General features: G+C 36.0%; 1 protein-coding gene across 1 annotated transcript in view; it reads left to right on the forward strand.

The window, feature by feature from the left end:
* The first annotated feature begins 245 nt into the window (after positions 1 to 245).
* LOC128089668 (atrial natriuretic peptide receptor 1-like) overlaps positions 246 to 19,075 on the forward strand; it is a 33,691-nt gene continuing 14,861 nt past the window's right edge. The window contains 12 exon segments of the mRNA XM_052701318.1: positions 246 to 299; positions 1,252 to 1,348; positions 3,685 to 3,817; positions 7,696 to 7,819; positions 8,581 to 8,685; positions 9,281 to 9,383; positions 10,597 to 10,742; positions 13,476 to 13,548; positions 14,910 to 15,057; positions 15,957 to 16,043; positions 16,303 to 16,446; positions 17,530 to 17,651. Of these exon segments, the coding sequence (XP_052557278.1) occupies positions 246 to 299; positions 1,252 to 1,348; positions 3,685 to 3,817; positions 7,696 to 7,819; positions 8,581 to 8,685; positions 9,281 to 9,383; positions 10,597 to 10,742; positions 13,476 to 13,548; positions 14,910 to 15,057; positions 15,957 to 16,043; positions 16,303 to 16,446; positions 17,530 to 17,651 (1,336 nt within the window).

Genomic DNA, 19,075 nt, shown 5'->3' on the forward strand with positions numbered 1-19,075 from the left:
TAAGAGAGTACTGGTTTTTCAGAGAGGTCTGGCAGAGGTGTGGCAGAGTGTTTCCAACTGGCACCAAAAAGAAGTAGAATAGGTTAGAAGAGTGAAGGGGGAGGCAGAACATCTGCAGCAGCTGAAGTTGTCAGAATCAGCTTGCCTAGCAACCCCCCTTCTTAGACAGGGGCATCTAATTCAGCAGCAACAGCAGTGTCAGAAGCAGCCTCATCACTTGATGAGCTGGATGCACACTAGTGAGCATGAGAGCTACCAAAACACTTGCCTTCAGGCTACGAAGCCTCCTCAGTTTATTGGTAGGTAAGCTATGTAGATCCTTTTACCATCACATATTTGTGTGGTCTGAAAGGAACTGTAGATGGCTTATTGCAGGGAGATGGCTATTAATTTCAGGTAATTGTTGAATCCTCTTTTAGTAACATAAAAAACAAGAATAATGGCAGGCTGCATTGTAAAAATCAATTATATAAATCTTACTCCTGGAATAATGGGATAAGTAATTGCATAAACCAGTAGATGATTATTCTCCAATAATACGTACAGAAAAAAACAGATTATATGAATAGAACTTAATATGCTTTACTAACTGTGGATTAAGACCAAGATGTATTATCACAATATATTCTTTTCATCTATGGCCTACAGTGTATATTCCGTTACTTGATTAGTATAAATACATTTGCAGTGTATAACTTATATAGGTATATTACATGTTTTGTAACCATTCAAATTCACTCTGTATGCTATTATACTGCTGTATTATGCATGTAATAGGCATATGTTACCTTTTCTGTAATTGCCTATTATAACATTTGTGAAATTATATGTATTATATATATAAATTGTTATTAAAACTTTAATGAAAAATAGTCACTGAAATGATTTAGGTGTAAAAGATTGAAAAAAAGATAGTTTGGAGCAGGAGTATGTCATTTTAAACACAAAGAAAAAATGTCTTTAAATAATACGTCTCTGCATATGCTCCTAGAACTGCCTATTTTTTGCAGAGGAAAGCTTCTGGAAGAGAAGTTTTAGTTAATTCACCTAATTGTCTTACGACTAATTACTTGTAGATCAAAATAATATACTGATCCCTAGGAAATATCATTTTTGTCTCCAGAACTTGAAGAGACGAAATAAAATTGCCAGGTATTGTTTCTATTGTTGCTTCAGATAGAAAGACAAACTGCAGATTGAAAGTATCCTTCCCATTTCTATACAGTGTTTTAAAAGGTCTTTTTCTGGCAGGTGATATTAGTGGAAGGATGGCATGATTTAGACAACAAAGACTATGACTGTTGGCCCCTGGAAAAACCAGATGAATATAACATGATGGACTGTGGAGGTGAGTTCTAAAGCTGAAGGAATATCACTTCAGAGAATGGCTGAAGACCTAAAATTGAAGTGCTCAGACTGATTCCTAACTCATAACAAATGCTTCACATGGTGGCAGGCATCAGAGTCGGTGATGACATTCTTTCTTGAGAAAAAGGTGAAAGAAAACAGTCAAAAGATACTTCTGAGCAATTATTTGCTCAGTATTTATTGATTCTAAAAGAAAAAGTAATCGCAACAGCTGAGCCCCTTCTCCTAAAATAAGAATTGAAAACATTTCTCATTAGAAAACCGAACGCAACATAACCCAAACAAATCAGGTAGTCAGCTCAGTACTGTTGCAAATTCTATTCCTGGAATTCTGTGGCATCATTTAAAAAGTGAATTACTTAAACCCTCTAGCCAGGAAGTAAAAATACCATTTCTACATTTCATGTTTTTCTCTCCTTGCTCAAAATTGTGTTTCACTTAAAATCTGAGATCTTTAACCACTTACTCCAGTTTGAAAACTGAGTTTACATGATGATATGGCAACAACAAGTTTCTCTTTTTTTTTGAGTCTTCTGAATTGATTGAGATGGGAAAACAAAGTGGAACCCTTTTGTTTATGTTCGAAAAGATTGGACTGAAGACGATTCTTTCTTTCTTGGTAGGCTTTTTTAGAGAAAAACAAGTGCACCTGTGAAACTGTAATACTGGTAAAAATACTTCAGGAAATAAACTGCTGGGTGATGCTCTGAACTCCATGCTACACAAAATGTAGTAAAAAAAATGTAGTAAAACATTTTGTGAAAAGTTTGGATTGAACAAAGAAATTGAAAGACTGTCTAGATAATTGTCAAGTAAGTTTGTCAAGCTGTAAGAATTTACTATTGCTTTAACATTGAAACTACTATTTACCGGAAAAAAAAAAAAAAAAGACTAGTTTGAAAAATGTTCTTACTAATAAATTAGTGTGAACTTAGGACAAAGGAAACCAATATGAGTAGGCAGCTTTATTTACATAAACCCTTCGCAAATGGTTTTAGAACAAACTCCAGTCTTTATTCTGCCTTTCTCTACGATTCTTCCTTCTCATCTTTGGTGCATTGCTAAATGCAAAGTAATAGGCATCTACTGTATTTCTGTGAATTTAACTTGTAATGCAAGATCTTCAAATCATTTGTATGTGGAAGTATCTATCACTGAAATAAGAGTTTTTATGAATTTTTTGCTGACCTTCTACCTTCGTTCTCTCTCACTTTTCCTGAAGCTTAGCTTTCATTCCTTTTAATGCAAATCATATTAGCATTTTATGTAAATCTTTGTTTTGTAGTTTCTCTCATAAGGCTGCTCCTAAATGAGTGTTTACTTTTTAAGACAGCGGTGATATCTTTAGGTTAGTTTACAATTTGCTACTTCTGAAAGGGATTTGTGTTTAAGGGGAAAGATAGTGATTTATTTCACTAACAGTGCAGGTGTATAATACACTTATAAAAACAGCTCTGGAGTAATACCTGAGTCTATAACTGAACAGCAACTGAACAGCAGGTTCACCCATCCTCTGGGAAAAGGATTTTAAATTTCCTCACAAATTGAGGTCTATGTGTCTGCATAATGTTAGTAATTTGACATGTCAGAAATTAAAACCTTCATCTAACAGCAGGGGAAAAGATTGGTGAAAAGAATGGAAAGATTTTGATAGTAGTGTTTGAGAATAATCTCACTTCATTTCTAGGTTTAAAGTTGGTAATAAGGTCTCTTGAGAATGAGGGAAATGAGTGGGATAAATTATTTGGGTAAATTATAAGGGTATAGAAATTGAAAAAGACAAATATCTGAGTAGCAGTACTCCCACTGTCCTCTGCACTAGCTGCCAAATGGTTTTATAAGAAGATAATACTTTTTAAAGTGTTTAACTAGCACATATAATTTATATTTTGTGAGGCTAACTGTTCTGACTGTATTTCATGGGTGTTAGAGTTGTCTGTTCTTCCAGGAGGTAGGCCTCAGTGAAAGCAGCCAAGAATTGCAAACAGTGTTTATTACCTGATGTAAGAGGAAATCAAGTGTAGCACTCCATTATACTGGGAATAAATTTACTATAGGTAAGATGATCAGATTTTCTGTCCTGTTTCTCCAATTGCTTAGAGAAGGTGAATGTCAGAATTGTTATCTAAATGTGCATTTGCATTTACCTATGCAGCCACTAAGATGGATGAATATCTGGGGCTTGTAAAAAGCAGTAGGAAGAATAATTGAAAATCATACTTCTATTTCACTACACTATGTTCCCTACTACAGAAGAAACTTCACATTTTTGTACAACTGTCAAGTAGAAAAAGCTGAAAATTTTATTGTTTCTAGGTCTGGAGATGGCGTGGGTTCAAAAGCCTCCAGAAACTGCAATAAGTGGGGAATTCTTCAATGTGACCTATGCAGTCTTTGCTTCAGATGGCTTTTATCAATATGCAGTACAAAATGGAGTCCTTTCTCACAGGTATTACCTCCTATCATATGTTTTCACGAGTATATGGTGGTTCTGTACGTACACACGTTTTTTGTAACACAGTTAGAACACGTGATCTTTTGCTCCTTACTAATTTCTTGCATCTCTTTAGTTCTCTTGCAGAAGCATTTGCACTATCATTAGCCCCTCTGGAATAGCTTGGCTATCACATCATGACACACTCACCTGCATGTTAGTGACAATGCTTGTCATCCTGCATATATATTACAGTCTCAGTACAACTCTGAGTGTTACTTCTGATCTCTACACAAGGAATTTACAACTGAAATTCTAGTGTGACTCTCAAACTCACTGTAGTTTGTATCAGTTTTAATAATAAAAGCGTTCAAAGTGCACAACATAAATGACATAGGGATTGAATCTCCAGAACCCACTGAAGAGCTTATTTTGATTGCTGTAGCGTTGAAATCTGTCCAGAAGTTTATATCACAGAATCATAGAATGACTTGGGTTGGAAAGGACCACAGTGATCATCTAGTTTCAACTCCACTGCTGTGTGCAGGGCTGCCAAGCACTAGACCAGTCTGCCCAGAGCCACATCCAGCCTGGAATATCACCTCGTAGCCTTATATGTCACCTCACAAACTATGGACAATGTAGGCTACGTACAGCTTTTGTATAACTTTGTGTCAATAAAAGACTAATATGTTGTGAACTGATATATCTTGAGGTGTACACAGCATGCTCCAACCACATAAGAAAAGGTTTGTGAAAGAGATGGCAGCCATAGTTTCCCACTCTCTGTGCTTTATTTGACTACTAGAAGAGATGCTTATGGAAAAACCTCACATGCTTTCTTTGCCAGTGTGAGTTTTTGCTTTACAAAGTTCAGACTGTAAGAGTTTTTGTGGTAAGTGGTTTTATTTACAATTGAAATGTTACTTATAATCCATTTGCAATGGCAAAAAAAAAAAAAAAAAAAAAAAAAAAAAAAGTTGATATAGTTTGATGATCTGTATAATAGTTTTTCATCAAATTATCTGAGATTTCTGGCTAGTGATATTTCCAAGAACTTGACCAAAAAACATTTCACTTTGTGGAATTAATCTGTTTTTCTGGTCTTTCCAAAGTGACCCACTCCCTTATATAAGTAAGAAGTTTATAAAATTTTGCTTTTTGAATATTTACACGTATCTTGCACAAAGAGACAGGTAAATATTAAAAAGGGAAGCATTTATGCTGTGATTTTACAGAGGCATTAACTTGTACCTCAGTATCTAAGGCCTATCTCAGTTGTCTCTCAGAATGCCTGACTCAAATATGACTGCAGATGGTAAGTCATTGTATGTGCTTCAGAAGGATTGGGTAAGGTTCTGATGAACTGCAGAAAGCAGTACTGAATGCATAGTAAGTTCTAAAAAGCATTTACAAAGACCTAAAAGCATTAAGGAGTAATTATCTTAAGGTTTTGGGGTTTTTTCTTTCTTTTAACTTTTACCTTGAGCTTTATATTTTTTATATTTTAATATTTCAATATTTTATTTATTTAGGTGTCTTAGTGATTGACAGATTTGCTTATTTCAGATATCGGGCATGTCTGTACCTTTGTAAATCTGGTCCTTAATATGACCTATGTCAACCTTATTGCCCGTTTTTGCATTTATTTCTTACAATACAATCTTCTTTTTTAAATCTGCTAGGTTCTGGCTACTTGATCTTGCTGCTCTGAAACTAATGCCTCCTTTTTTTATTATGTCAGTCCACCACACAAGAGGCAGATGTTGGCTGTATGGCAGTAAAGGCTGAACCACCAATATTCCATTACATTTTGTTGCATGTGACAGATAGCAGCAGAGAGGCAGTCTGACAAAACAGCATCTGACATGGAAGTACAGATGAAGAAAAAAGTGTTTCACTGAAATCCTCTATGCAAAAAATATTGTACTCATTGACATTCATTGATACATGCTGAACATTTATGGAGACCGAGCAGTGAGTGTGAGGGGTAGGTGTGTGGTGCATTTCAACAGTGGCAGCAGTGACAGTGGTCACCTCCACTAGTGCAGAATGCTACAAGCACGCTTGCAAGCTTTTATTTATTGCTAAAAAAAAAAAAAAAAAAAAGCATAGCTAATGATGGTGACTCTGTTGAAAAATAGATTTTGTAGCTGAGAATTTGCTCTATCAAATGGTGTCATTGTGCTCTTCGCATTTGTTGTAGTTTCCATGGAAATTAATAGGAGGTATTATTTTCAGGGCAGCCTGTATATAAGATATTTCCTGGAGTGCTGGCATTCCTTTCAATTTAGAGAACTACCACGTGTAACTTTCAGACTAAACCATATAACTACTTCTGGCTATATCTCCCAAGTCAACCATATTTGGAGAAGTTTCTTCTGAGAAAGAGTGGTGATGCATTGGAGTAGGCTGCTCAGGGAGATGATGAAGTCACCCATCATTCCTGGAGGTGTTCAAGAAACACATGGATGCTGCTCTGAATAGCTTTGTGGGCCTGGTGGGGATGGGCTGATGCTCGGACTTAGTGATCTTAGTGGTCTTTTCCATAATGATTCTGTGATTCTAAAAAATTATGTTATTTTAAAGTAAAATATGTTTATTAGGGTGATAATCAATTTCAGAGAAATAGTTGTTTTTCTGAAAGTGTAACTTAGCAAATAGATGGAAAAAAGTGTGATACATTTCCAGAGAACTACATCCGTCCTCCAGTGGTGAACTGTCAAAAGTTCTACCTGATGTTCATTTCATATAATATTGTCTTCTCTTTTAAGCCTACTCTCTACTGCCCAGTTTTTCTCAGTATTTGTCAAATTGTACATGGAGTACTGTGTCCAGTTCTGGTCCCCATAATTCAAAAAAGCTGCAGACAGACTCTACAGGATCCTAAGAAGGGCCACAAAGATGATCCAAGTGCTGAAGTACCTGTCCTGTGAGAAGCTGAAGGAATTAAAATTTTTCAACCTCCATAAGTGAAGGCTTATGGAGGACCACATTATAGTATTTCAAGTGTGACTACTAAAACTAAAACTGTGGCCACTTCACAAGCAGCCACAGGTAGAAGGAACAATGGGAAAAAAGTTGCACTGGCAGAGGTTTCATCTTGATTCACGAAAGAGTTTTTTTTTTTATATAGTGAGAACAGTTAGTAACCAGAACTGTCTCTGCGGGGTCACTGTGGTTGAGTCAACATCACTGGAAGTTTTTAAGTTGTGACTGGACAGGGTGCTAGATAATCTCACAGAGACTCCCTTTGCTCATGAGAGTTTGGATCTGATGATCTTTTGAAGTCCACTCCACCCTAAGCTGTTTGATTCTGTGGCTGTTTTGAAGAGCAATCTATTCATATAGTCCCCTTTTTGATCTAAGCTTTTGATTTCAGGAATTTTATCTGATATTGTTGTCCAGTGTGCTAACTATCCTTGTATGTTTGGGTTGTGAAGAAAATACCAAAGTCAGATAGTAACCACATGCGTAGATGGACATACACAATTGATAGTACTAAGAATGAAAGTAGCCAGGGACACAGATTTTTGGTAGCAAAAGTGTAGTAATGGTAATTCTTCTGAGCCAGATGTAGCAGTGCCAAGTAGTCCCATATGGTTGTGCAGACAGTGAGGAGACATGAATGGAGGTTGGTAGCTGTCTAAGCTATTTTATCTGACAGAACTCCCTATTGTTTAATATAGATGGTGATCCAGTTGAAAGCACTCTTTGCTATAGGATTGCTTCAACCAGAAGTAGAACAAGGGAGAAAGAAATGATGTAACAATATTTCCATCACTGCATATATTTATGCTGGTAATTTTTCTGTGAAAGATTTTCTGTTCATTTTACAATTTTTGAGGGAGAATGAATTAATATAAAATTATCACTCTTTTCTCGTTGGCTAGCAATGCTAGTGCTGCAAAGGAATTTTGTGAGGAGCATGAGTGCCCTGCCAGCTGGAAAGATGCAAATGGCGAGAACTGCTGTGTCCACCATGCCAATATTCACTCCTGTCCTTTGGCTTTTATGGTTAGTATGATAGTATGAGTTACTGTGTTCTGCTTGTGATAATGGATAAGACAGTCATTGCAGTGATCAAATATTTGATGTTATTTCTGTGATCACATTTAGACCAAATCAGTAGTTCACTGAAGCAGCTGTGGGGATGTCAGTCAATTTCAGAAAGTTTTGTATTATATTTGAGGCTGCAAAGCAAATACCTGTATTTTTGTACAAGGTAATATTCAAAATTGCTCATTATGCTTGATGGAACCAGTTTCAACTCCTAAAGATTACTTGACTCATATTCACCCTTTCTTTACAGTCACTAGAGAAAGAGACTGAATTGTCATTGCAGGTATCATTATCTCTCTCTACTTTTTGACAGTTTTAGTGAGATATGCTCTGCAAACTGGCATTGACTCATAAAAGATATTTTCCTTTCTAAAGAAAATAAACTGCAATATTAAAAGTTGCAATAGAACTCCTTTAGAAAAATATAAGATGTGGGATACAATTCAGTTTCTTGTTCTTGTACAGCAAAAACTGAAAAAGTGTATTCATAAACTTAGTGCAGCTAAATGTATGACCAGATTTTGGTTCATGTATTGCAACAGTAATGAGATTTGTCAGATATTTTAACTCAGTGTATGATTATTATTTGAGTTTATTCATTTTAACAGATTTGGTTATTTCTTGAGAAGAATATAAATAACTCTAAAAAGTTAAAAGAGGGAGACCTAGGATTTTTATGGTCATTGTTAGTGACATAACCAATCTCTCTGATAAAGGGTAGAGGAGGAATATGTGGTCCATGGATTCCTGATGATGGCCAGATATTTACTCACACTTTGTCGACAGCTGGCAAAATGAGCCAAAGAAACTGGACTGCCAAGGTAAAGTTTATTTTTTGAATACAACAAATGCTTTGCTGTTCTCAGAACTTACTTCCTAATAGGTTCCAGTGTTTCCTGACTCATTTACTTATGTCAGGATTATGTATGGAAGTGGTACATAAGGCTGAGTATCATCAATTCCCAGCTGACTTGATTGGAAACACAAGTTTTTTATACTGCTACTCCTATGCAGTTAGTTGAAAAAAAATGGGGATGGGAAGGAAGAATACAGCCTAATCTGTCTGTTTAAAGTCTACACTAAGAAAATACTGCATTAGTGACTGGACTGTGTTACAGGTTAGCAAAATCTTTATGAGTTTTCCTCCAAACAGAAGTAACGGGAAAACAAATGTGATGGATGTACAGGCTGAAAGACATTCCTGGCTGAAAGAAAACATACCAGTGAAAGGAATCCCAAGAGGCTTGTGTTTCTTGTTGCTGCTTATCTTAGCAGACAAGCACTCCGTTCCTTGCTGATAGTGAAAAATGCATACCTTCTTTTTGAGAACTTCACAACTGTATGATCCTTATTAAAATGACTTCTTATATGCAAGTGAAGTTTTGATCCTGGCAGCTTTGTTCACTTGTTTGGCAGGTTGTTTTGGTTCATGTGGGTGTGACTTCTCTCATCGCACACATCAGAGTTGGAAGAATGCAAGTTGCTCTGGAAGCGAAAACCACAGTCCTTCCTGCAGTAGGTATGATACAGAGTGAAGATGTGAGGGAACTGCACATTGACTGCAAATCTCAGTGCTTTTAACATTCATGCATGGATATCAAGAGCAACAGCTACCCCTCTCTATCATTGAAACAGGTAAACTCAAACCAAGACCAACAGCATCAGCTGAAAATACCTTGAAAATACTCTTCCAGTCATGACATTGTGAGGATCTGAACATTCTTCATCTGAAGGAATGCAAACTAGACCTAACTCTACTGTAAGGGTAGAAACCCTTCCTGTAACCATTGTTCACTTCAAAATCCTTTTGCTTCCAAAGTCATCACATTTCTGTGCACGTTAGTTTAGCTATAAGCAGGAAAGCAGAAATGGTAATAAAATTATATTAGCAAAATGAAATCTAAAAAGAAAAACTTATTTGATAAATTAAACATGCAGCTTGAAGAAAAATACTGGCTTAAGCAAACATCACAGTATTCTTGTTAGCTACTCTTCTGAAAGTCTGAGAATATATTTCTCAGTGTCATGAAAAAAGCAGAACCAAAGCAATTCCAAAGTGGATGGAAGCAATGGATTTTGTTTTGCTGAGGATTTTTTTTTAAATGTATCACATAGTGACAGGATAATATCCTTAGCTTGTCTCAGGAGGCTGAAGTGCAGAACTGTATTAGTTTAGGCACAGAGGTAAAATTGAAACAGAACTCAAGACACAGACAGAGTTTTGTCCTCTAGGGCTTTTGTTTTAAATCACATTTGATAATTTTCTTAAGACCTTGGAGAAAAATAAATCCTTGAAGCATGGATTGCAGGCTTTCACTCTGAAGTACCTGGGATCATATACTTCTAGAGATGCCAAGGGTTGGATTAAGTACAAAGAACAAAAAAGATAATGTCCGCACGGAGAAACTTCTTGCCTCAGGAAAGAAGAACAAAAAAAAAAAGAAACAACAGATGGACGATGAGTTAAGACACAAAAAAAGTCAAAGGCTCTCACATCATTAACAGTTTCATCTGATCAAGCAGAACCTACATCACTTAAAAAAAAAAAAATAAATAATGAACACAATTATTTCAGCTTCTTGGGTGATACCATCTCTGAATTCTTTGGATGTATTCTTTCAGGTACTCTGAGGTTTTCCAGCCTAAGAACACATGTTTAAATCTTAATTCAACCTTGTTGATTAATAAAACTACCTTAAAATAACCTAATTCTCATTTCTGTTTCTAATCAGTTTGTGGAGATGGCTTTTGCGAGGAAGAGGAAAGCTGCTCTGTTTGTCCAGCAGATTGTGGAGAATGCCCTCTGTCTGCTTATGCTAGGATAGCAATTGCCTTACCTGTATGTTTAGTCTGCACTGGCTTCATTGTGACAGTCATAGTAAGTATTCTTTCTTTCTTTACTCTTGCCTCCAATATTTCATTATTTTGAACAGAGTGTTCTAATAGAGGGTAAGTTTTCTTCTGCATCTTAAAACTGTGTGGTAGGAAACAAGGCATTAATGGCTTCTCTAGATGAGAAGGCTGGTTGTGATAGGAAATTTCATCCCCTGATGATTAAGACTGAAGGGGAATTTAACAGAAGGCTACATAATGGTGGAATAAGAACACCTCATTATTAAGTCCTTCACTACATAAGGTAAGGGCTGCCAGTGAAGTGAGAGTGCTTTTGACTCAATAAAATCCTGTTATGAAACTAAATACTCCAAAACTCTATGGAGGTGAGAGGTATGCATAAATTCTAAAACAAATTAGAAAAATTCATAAAGGGATTAGATCCACCAGACTTCATTAAGTCTGAGTGTCCAAATACATCTTGTTATAGAATACATTCAACTTGGGATATTTTAAGATTATTGATAGCTGGACATCCAAAGGAATAATGAGAAGATATTTCTTTTTTTTTTTTCTGTTAATTTTTTTTGTGTGTGTTTATCTGTGTGTTCTCTTTTTAAAAAAGCTATTTTCTTAATGTAGCTGAACTAATTTAGTGATTATCTGTGTTACTGATTAATATAAAAGACTTGTGAAGGAAAAGCAAAAGGATAACAAGAGAGGAACATGGTGTGTCCTTATTTTGGAGGAAATTTATGACTGATACAGAACTCACTTAGTCAAAGTAGCCCCATTTATTTCAAAAAATTTCTGAGAAAAAATAAATCTACATTTTATTTTGTAAAAGTATGATTGAACAAAGGCAAATTAACCTGAAGTGACCACTAGTCTTGTGGATTCATTTGATTGGAAATATTTCTGTATAGAGATGACAAATTATTACAACTTATTTGCACTGTTACTTTTAGCACTGTCTCTTCGTAGTGCCTTTGGTGAGGTGGGGTTGTATGCCTCATTTATTCACATGTTAAAAAAAAGTCTGTAACAAGGGCATGGCAGATGATTACGTACAGTTGTAGAGTCATTATGTTCACTGTACTTACTCGATAATTTCTGTGGGGTGTAGCCTATAGATCATGTAAATCAATAAAATCATATTTCATCCATTCTTTTCATACTGCGTTTGTGCTGAGCACCTGAAGTAACTGAGTGTGTTGAAAAGACGTGGAAGAATGTTGATGGCCCACAGAGTAAGTTACTGTGGTTGGTCTTAATGACCATTAGATTTTGTTCTCTGTTCTGCATCTCTTTGTGTGGCTTTGCAAGTTAGGAACTGAAGTATTTTTGAAAACTAAGCCTTGATCTTGTGTTTCTATTTCTTACCCAAGCATTTACAATCCATACAAAGGCTGTGGCAAAGTGCTTATAGTAACTTTCCTTTAAAAGAATATGCTCTGATAGAAATGTATAACTGAACAGATGACAAAGTCAGATATTTTTAAACAATTGAAATTTTACAAAAAGAAAATGGAGTTTCTTGACTTTGAATAGATTTAACTAAAGTAAAAGTTTATTAATGTAGTGAAACTTACCTATTAGTGTTGCTTTTTTTTTCTTTTTTTTTGGTAGGTTTTAGGGAATTTTTTTGTTACATACTTACTCCTTCTGCCAAATTCTGCAATAGCATCTTCTTTTCTTTGTTATTTAGGTGATGAGTAAACGAGTTAGGAAAGATCCTTTTATCTAATTCAGTAATTAATATTATGTAAGAATTATCATCTTAGAATCTAATATTTTCTTAAGCATTCAAGCAGAAGAGACAGTTCGTTTGATCTCAGTGTCTGCACCAAGACTGGTGGTCACTTCTAGCTAATATGTCATTGGTCATATCTTTACAAAATAAAATGGAGGTATCTTTTCCCAGAAATCTTTTGAAATAGATGGGATGATATAATTTTGATTTAGCAAGCTCTACATCAGTCTTAAATTCCTTCCAAATGTTGAAACAGTTTCTACTTGGTGGAGAGTATATTTGAGTGTTATTTGGACTTCTGTTAACTGTTTCAAGGAATGCATGATTTCTAATATTCAATTCTACACTACAGAAAATAAGGTGAAATGTGGGTTTGCTGTTTTGGCATTGACTGCAGCTATGCAGCTGTGTAATTTAATCTGCTACTCATCTTCTGAAAGCATATGCTTACACTTTTATGTTTTGTAAATATCCTAAGACAGCTATTTATGAGAGCATCTTTGTCTTATTTATAAAATAGCCACCAGATCTATATCCAATATTGCTTATACTAAAGTATTGGACTTAACTTGATCTCATTTGTAAATCTGGTTATAATTCTGTTGCTATATATAACATGCAGTGCTCCTTTTCTTGGGGCTACAGAGCAATATGTTCTTGTTATGCAATGAGGCATCATAGGTGGAGCATTTCTGTATTACGAGGTGATGTAAACAACTGTTTGGATGTCCAGGCTGAGATCAACTGCATTGTGTTAAAATTACTGACAATAATGGAAAGAGTTCATAGCAGTGCAAATATTACATGTCACTAGCTCCTAGAATATAGAATATACTGTTCTAAAGAACTTTGTTAGATTCTGTTTTCTTCTTCTTTCTGTTACTTCTAATGCTGCTGATATGATACAGATTGGATACTTAAACATCAGATTTAAACATTTTCATATTCAAAAAAAAGTATCTCTGGATAAGTTCTTTCAAAGTTGGTGGAGTTGAATTCAGGAATGAATGTGATTTATTTTTGTAGTGGTTTCAGTATCAGAAACAAAAGATGCTTTGGGATGAAAGCTGGATTATAGAGTTCACCTGTATCAAACAAGGTTAGTAACGTTTCATTTTGTTACTGTTTAGCAGCTTCATTAATAATTTTATGAAATAATCTCAATCATAAGTACATCTTGTTTACAGAAATTTACAGAAATTTTTCAGTTCAAAAAGACAGATCTATCCCCAAATGAACAGACAGCTTCTAGACCTGGAAAAAATAAATCATATTTGCTGCAGTGGATGTGTGGTTCTGTATAATTGGCCTCACTCGCTTAGCCTGGCTTTACACAAATAAAATGAAAGATATAATGAGTCTTAATTTCTCTCAGTGAATACTGTCTTTGGCAGTTTTGCTGCAAGAATTAATTCACTGTGACCTGACTTCTTCTTCATTTTACCTTCAGGATATGAAATATGATTTTAATTGGCTGTAACTAAATACGTTAAGAATAAGATCATATGTTATTAAATCCTGTACAGTGCTGCATTTGATTCACTTTCCTGTCCAGAGCTTTAGCACTCAGAAGCAGAGAAATGCCTAGACTCTCAGAAGAGGCAGGTTTGAAGAAATCGACTGAAATTGATTTGCCTGTGCTGATATGAACATTCTGATTTTCTGTTTCCTCAAGGAATTGATAGATCAGTTTTAGCTATTTTATGCCATTGTGTTTCTAGTAGTATAAAGATGTTCTTGTGCTAATGCTATAGTGATACTTTCACCTTTGGACATGAACATTAATTTCTGTGCAGCTTGCTTTAATATGATATCCTCGTTGCATTAAAGGATGGAGACTGGCATAGAAATTAATTTGAGTAGAGAATGCAAATCTTGACAGTTTTGTCAGTGCTCAGAGTAACTGGCCAAACCTGGTGGAGGTGGTGAAACAATAAGAAATTAATTAAAAATTTCTGAAATTCATTTTGTAACCTAAAGCTGATCAATGTATATTAAAAACATACGTTGAGATCACTTTTCCCCCCTATCTAACTGTATTATTTCTCTTCTCTGACTTCCCTTAGATGTCAGAGTCACTTCCCACAACCCTGTACTTGACAGTCTTCTAGGAGCTCCAGATAGACTTGTTAAAATATGGCACAGAACTTGCTCTGCTTCCCTAAGTTCTGTCCTCTGCATTGCACTAGCAGCAAGAACTGATCATCCTGAAATCAGGAAGACTTGCATTGAATCTTGAGGTTTAGTGGGAAAGATCTGTGGCAATGCATCACCTCTTGGGTTGTTGCACTTTTTATGCAGCAGTCACACTCTAAAAACAATATCCGTCTTACATGTTGAAAAGACCAATCCTGCATGTAAAGATTTGGTGAATTCCTTCAATTTGCCTGCCTCCAGGGTCTGTACCTTTGTAATAATATGCATTTACAGGTGCCTTTTCTAATCCCACATCCCATTTAGATCACAAACTCTGGACAGCAACAGGAAGCGTGGTAAGTGTTCTCCCAGCACCGAGTGAATCCAATGCCAGCTGTATCACTGTTCTGAGCTCCTGCCCTGCAGCTGCGAACGCGCCCAAGAAACAGCATTTCACCCAGACTGGGAGATAGTAAGTCAACGTATTACTAATTTTCTTCACTATTCACTATCCTGTAGTTTCACTGTGCTTTATATTTCTTGTAACCTCGCTATAAATAGATTGAAATTCTCTTGTTACACCAAATCTATTAAGTTAGTAGCATCATTGACTTCTGTACCACTTACTGGCTGTAGAATCTGAAACACAGTGTCTTTTGTTTTGGTTGTCATTTCCCCTTTTCTATGTGGGTGACTGCATAATGTGACCTGCAACTGTTAATGAATGACACCTACTGCTCAAATACATTTGGAACCAAGGTTTCAATGCAGATCTTTTTCTAAAATGCAGGTAGATCACAGCTGGATTATTTGAAGAATGGCATAGTGCTTATATGTTGGGTACCATACAGAATCAGTTAAAAATCAGTTAATTCCTGCATACATCCCCACTGGATTCTTTAATGGAAAATTGTTTTTTTTTTTGTCTGTTCAAATTCTACTGCTTTACTACTGAGAATGCTTCATCCCATGGAAGCAGAAGGATGTTAAGTATCAGTGATGGATCTGTAAAACAGTAGAAGAGAAATAATAAATAGGTGCTGCTGTGTTCACTATCTCTGATATTCCCATTGTTGCTACTCAATCATCCAGCTGCCTAAATTTACTATAACATTCTCGTATTTCAAGTGGCATACACTCAACAAGAATGCTTGTCTGTAAGTACTAATGCTTGCCTTATCATAGAAGCAGGGTCTTGTCAAATACTCATGTTCAGCTTCACACATACTTACGGACATGCTCAAACTTTCTGCTTCATCTCTAGAGATATGAAGCTGCTTGCAGTAAAAAAAAAATCTGCCAATTTTCCTAGCCTTGTGAAATTATGTAGTTGGCCTACTATTCTCTGAACAGCATTTAATTCTGTTTCAGTGACGGTAGAACAGTGGCCATTAAAAAAATAATGAAGAAGGCATTTACCCTATCCAAATCCATACGTAAGGAAGTAAAGCAAGTAAGGTAAGACATGAAACCTGAAAACTGTATGCTATTCTATGTGTATGTTGGTTCTTTAAAGGTTACAACCTGTCCAAACATTGTAATACACTCATATTTTTTTCTTCAAACTTTGCTTTGACAATAGATGAAAATCTTTTTACAGCTGTTTTACCTTTTTCTTTACTTTCTGAGACAAGATTTCTAGTTTTGCAGTTACAGAAAGTAGGAAGGAGATCCATGAAAATTATTTGTGTGCTGTGTTTTCTGCTAATTTTTACAGGGAACTTGACCATCCCAATCTCTGCAAATTCATTGGTGGTTGTATAGAAGTACCAAATGTTGCCATAGTGACAGAGTACTGCCCCAAAGGCAGCCTTCATGATGTTCTGCTCAATGAAGATATCCCTTTGAACTGGGGATTCAGGTAAAAATAATAATAATTTTTTTAAAAGAGCTAAAAGATACAAAACTGTGCTGACAGATGCTGTGTGCTGTTTGGGACAAAATAGAAATTACAGTTGGTAGTTGGAATGAGGCTTACATTATATTATGGAGAGAATGAAGAAGAAAGAGTGAATTTTTAGGAGGAAGATTTTCATGCAGAGGGTGGTGAAGCACTGGAACAGGTTGCCCAAGGAGGTTGTGGATGCCCCATCCCTGGAGGCATTCAAGACCAGGCTGGATGTGGCTCTGGGCAGCCTGGTCTGCTGGTTGGTGACCCTGCACACAGCAGGGGGGTAGAAACGAGATGAGCATTGTGGTCCTTTTCAACCCAGGCCATTCTATGATCCTGTGATTCTGTGATTCTGTGATTCTATGAATTCAAATAGCCAGCCTGAGTTCCTGGATTTTTGATCAATCATACACTGAGCACTGGTTACATTAAGTTAATGACTTTTCAACCCACTCTTGTTTATACTGCTACTGTTTTTAGATCTTTATTTCTGTGGGATTTCATGTGTTTCCGAAATATCTTGGGCATCTGCTGGGCATTTAATTAAAAAGCACTGTAAAACTGCATAGATTAAATGATTAACATATCTACAAATGCTTTGTTATATTTACTGACAAAGAAAATGAGCTAATGGTCCCAATCCACAAGAGCACTCTCATTGTTTTTTGAGATTCATCTTGGCATGCTCTTTTTACTTCTGCCTATTGTTTTCTTTCAGTAAAGAAAAAGAGCATAAAGAAGGAAAATGTTTCTCTTGTAAACATTTGAAAAGCACTTCCAATGATGCAAACATACTGGGAAGTTCTAAAGCAATCTGAACTGTCATAATAGAAGCTAATGACCTGTGGATCCCAAACAACTGAGTGAGAGTTAAAGGCTTTCATCTACCCACTTCATATGTTTTGGAAAAATGAGGTGGAGTGACATATTCCAATTACTAGAGCCTTTCTCCAAGGCTCTAGTTAGCCTTGGAGCTTCAAGAGGTTTCAAACCCACTCTCGATTGAAGATCTGGTTTATTGGACATGCTAGCTTCTTGATTTTTGTCTTTCAGGTTTTCTTTTGCTACTGATATTGCCCAAGGAATGGCCTATCTTCACCACCACAAAATGTATCATGGACGGTTGAAGTCTAATAATTGTGTAATAGATGACCGATGGGTTTGTAAAATTGCAGGTAAAGAGAAGATAAATGAAAATTCAAAACTCTCAAGGTAGTCTACTAATGTGTGCAGATTTCACACTTTACACTGCTCCCAAGCACCTTCATTTTGACCTTTTTGGTGAAAATGCTGGTGTTACACAATCATTTCAGACCTCTCCTTTAAAATAGGTTACTGCTGCATGCATCAGATTCCATAAGTGATGAAGTCTATCAGTCTATCAACATCAGGCTGAACAGAAATTCTGTCTCATTCTCTGTTACGATGCAGAGAGAAAATTTTAGCAATGGACACCACTGTAAATACATGGAATAATGCTGACTGGCAAACACAAAGTAGTTCGTGGAGAAAAGCAGACTCAACTTAACTTTTCAATCCTGTACTCAAAACTGGATTATTGTTATGGAGCTATCGTCACCCTGCTCCTGCTACAGAAAGACAGTATGTGGAAACATGAAAACCACTAGAGGGCCTAGATTATTCTGCAACACCCAATGGACTGGAAAATTTCTTCATCTTTCCCCAGGCTAGTTATTTGATCCTATAATCTGCAGGCAACTTAAAAACAACTGCAATAGATACACTTTCAAAAATTTCTCCTATGAATAAGACCCCTACAAAGTGCTATGGCTGCTTCTCTACCACCTTTAGTATCCTGCTTGCAAGAATATGCTTTGCTTAGAGCCTTTTCTGAGGAAAAACAAAAAAAATTGAAAGAACTGGACTACATCAACTACATCACATTTGCACAACACCTCTGCTTTAAATGAGGTCCCCATGAAATAACTGAGAATTTAATTTATGTGGTTTTCATAATGACAAGATGCTCAATGTGGGACCTAATTGAAAAATTCCAAAGAGATCCAATATGGAGAATGAAGTTTTAGGATTGTCTTTAAAAAAAAAAACAAAAAAACCAGGGATCTACCGCCTGCCACACCATATACTCAGCAGAGTGCTGTTTATATCTAACAAAACAGACATCTGTTGTTTTTTTCTCTTCTTCAGTTCTAAGTCAGATACTAAGAGCCTTTTCTGTGTTAAGCGAAAGTATAGCTGTAAAGATGTTTATCTACCTTTGTTCTCATGCTAGTGGTGTGCATGTAAAACCCCCCCTGATTTATAGCAGGTCTGGTAGCTATCTAACTTGTCATTGCTCTAACAATCTGTCAGAGGATTGGTGAATAAGTAGAAAAGAAATCTGCATTTGCATATTAATTCTTGCACTCAAGTGAACATACTGTCTCTGAATATACTTTTATGAAATCATAGAATAATTCTCTCTGGAAGGGGCCATTTAGTTCAGCTGGCCTCCTCGAAAGACTGTTATGCAGTCTCATCCAAGTATTTACTCTCCAGATCCTAAATTTCCAGTATTTTTTAGAAAGATAAGAACTACCAGGCACACATCACTTCTGGACAGAGATTTGTATTTTGA

This window comes from Tympanuchus pallidicinctus, unplaced genomic scaffold (assembly GCF_026119805.1).
Source record: "Tympanuchus pallidicinctus isolate F22 unplaced genomic scaffold, pur_lepc_1.0 scaffold4, whole genome shotgun sequence".
Lineage (NCBI taxonomy): Eukaryota > Metazoa > Chordata > Aves > Galliformes > Phasianidae > Tympanuchus > Tympanuchus pallidicinctus.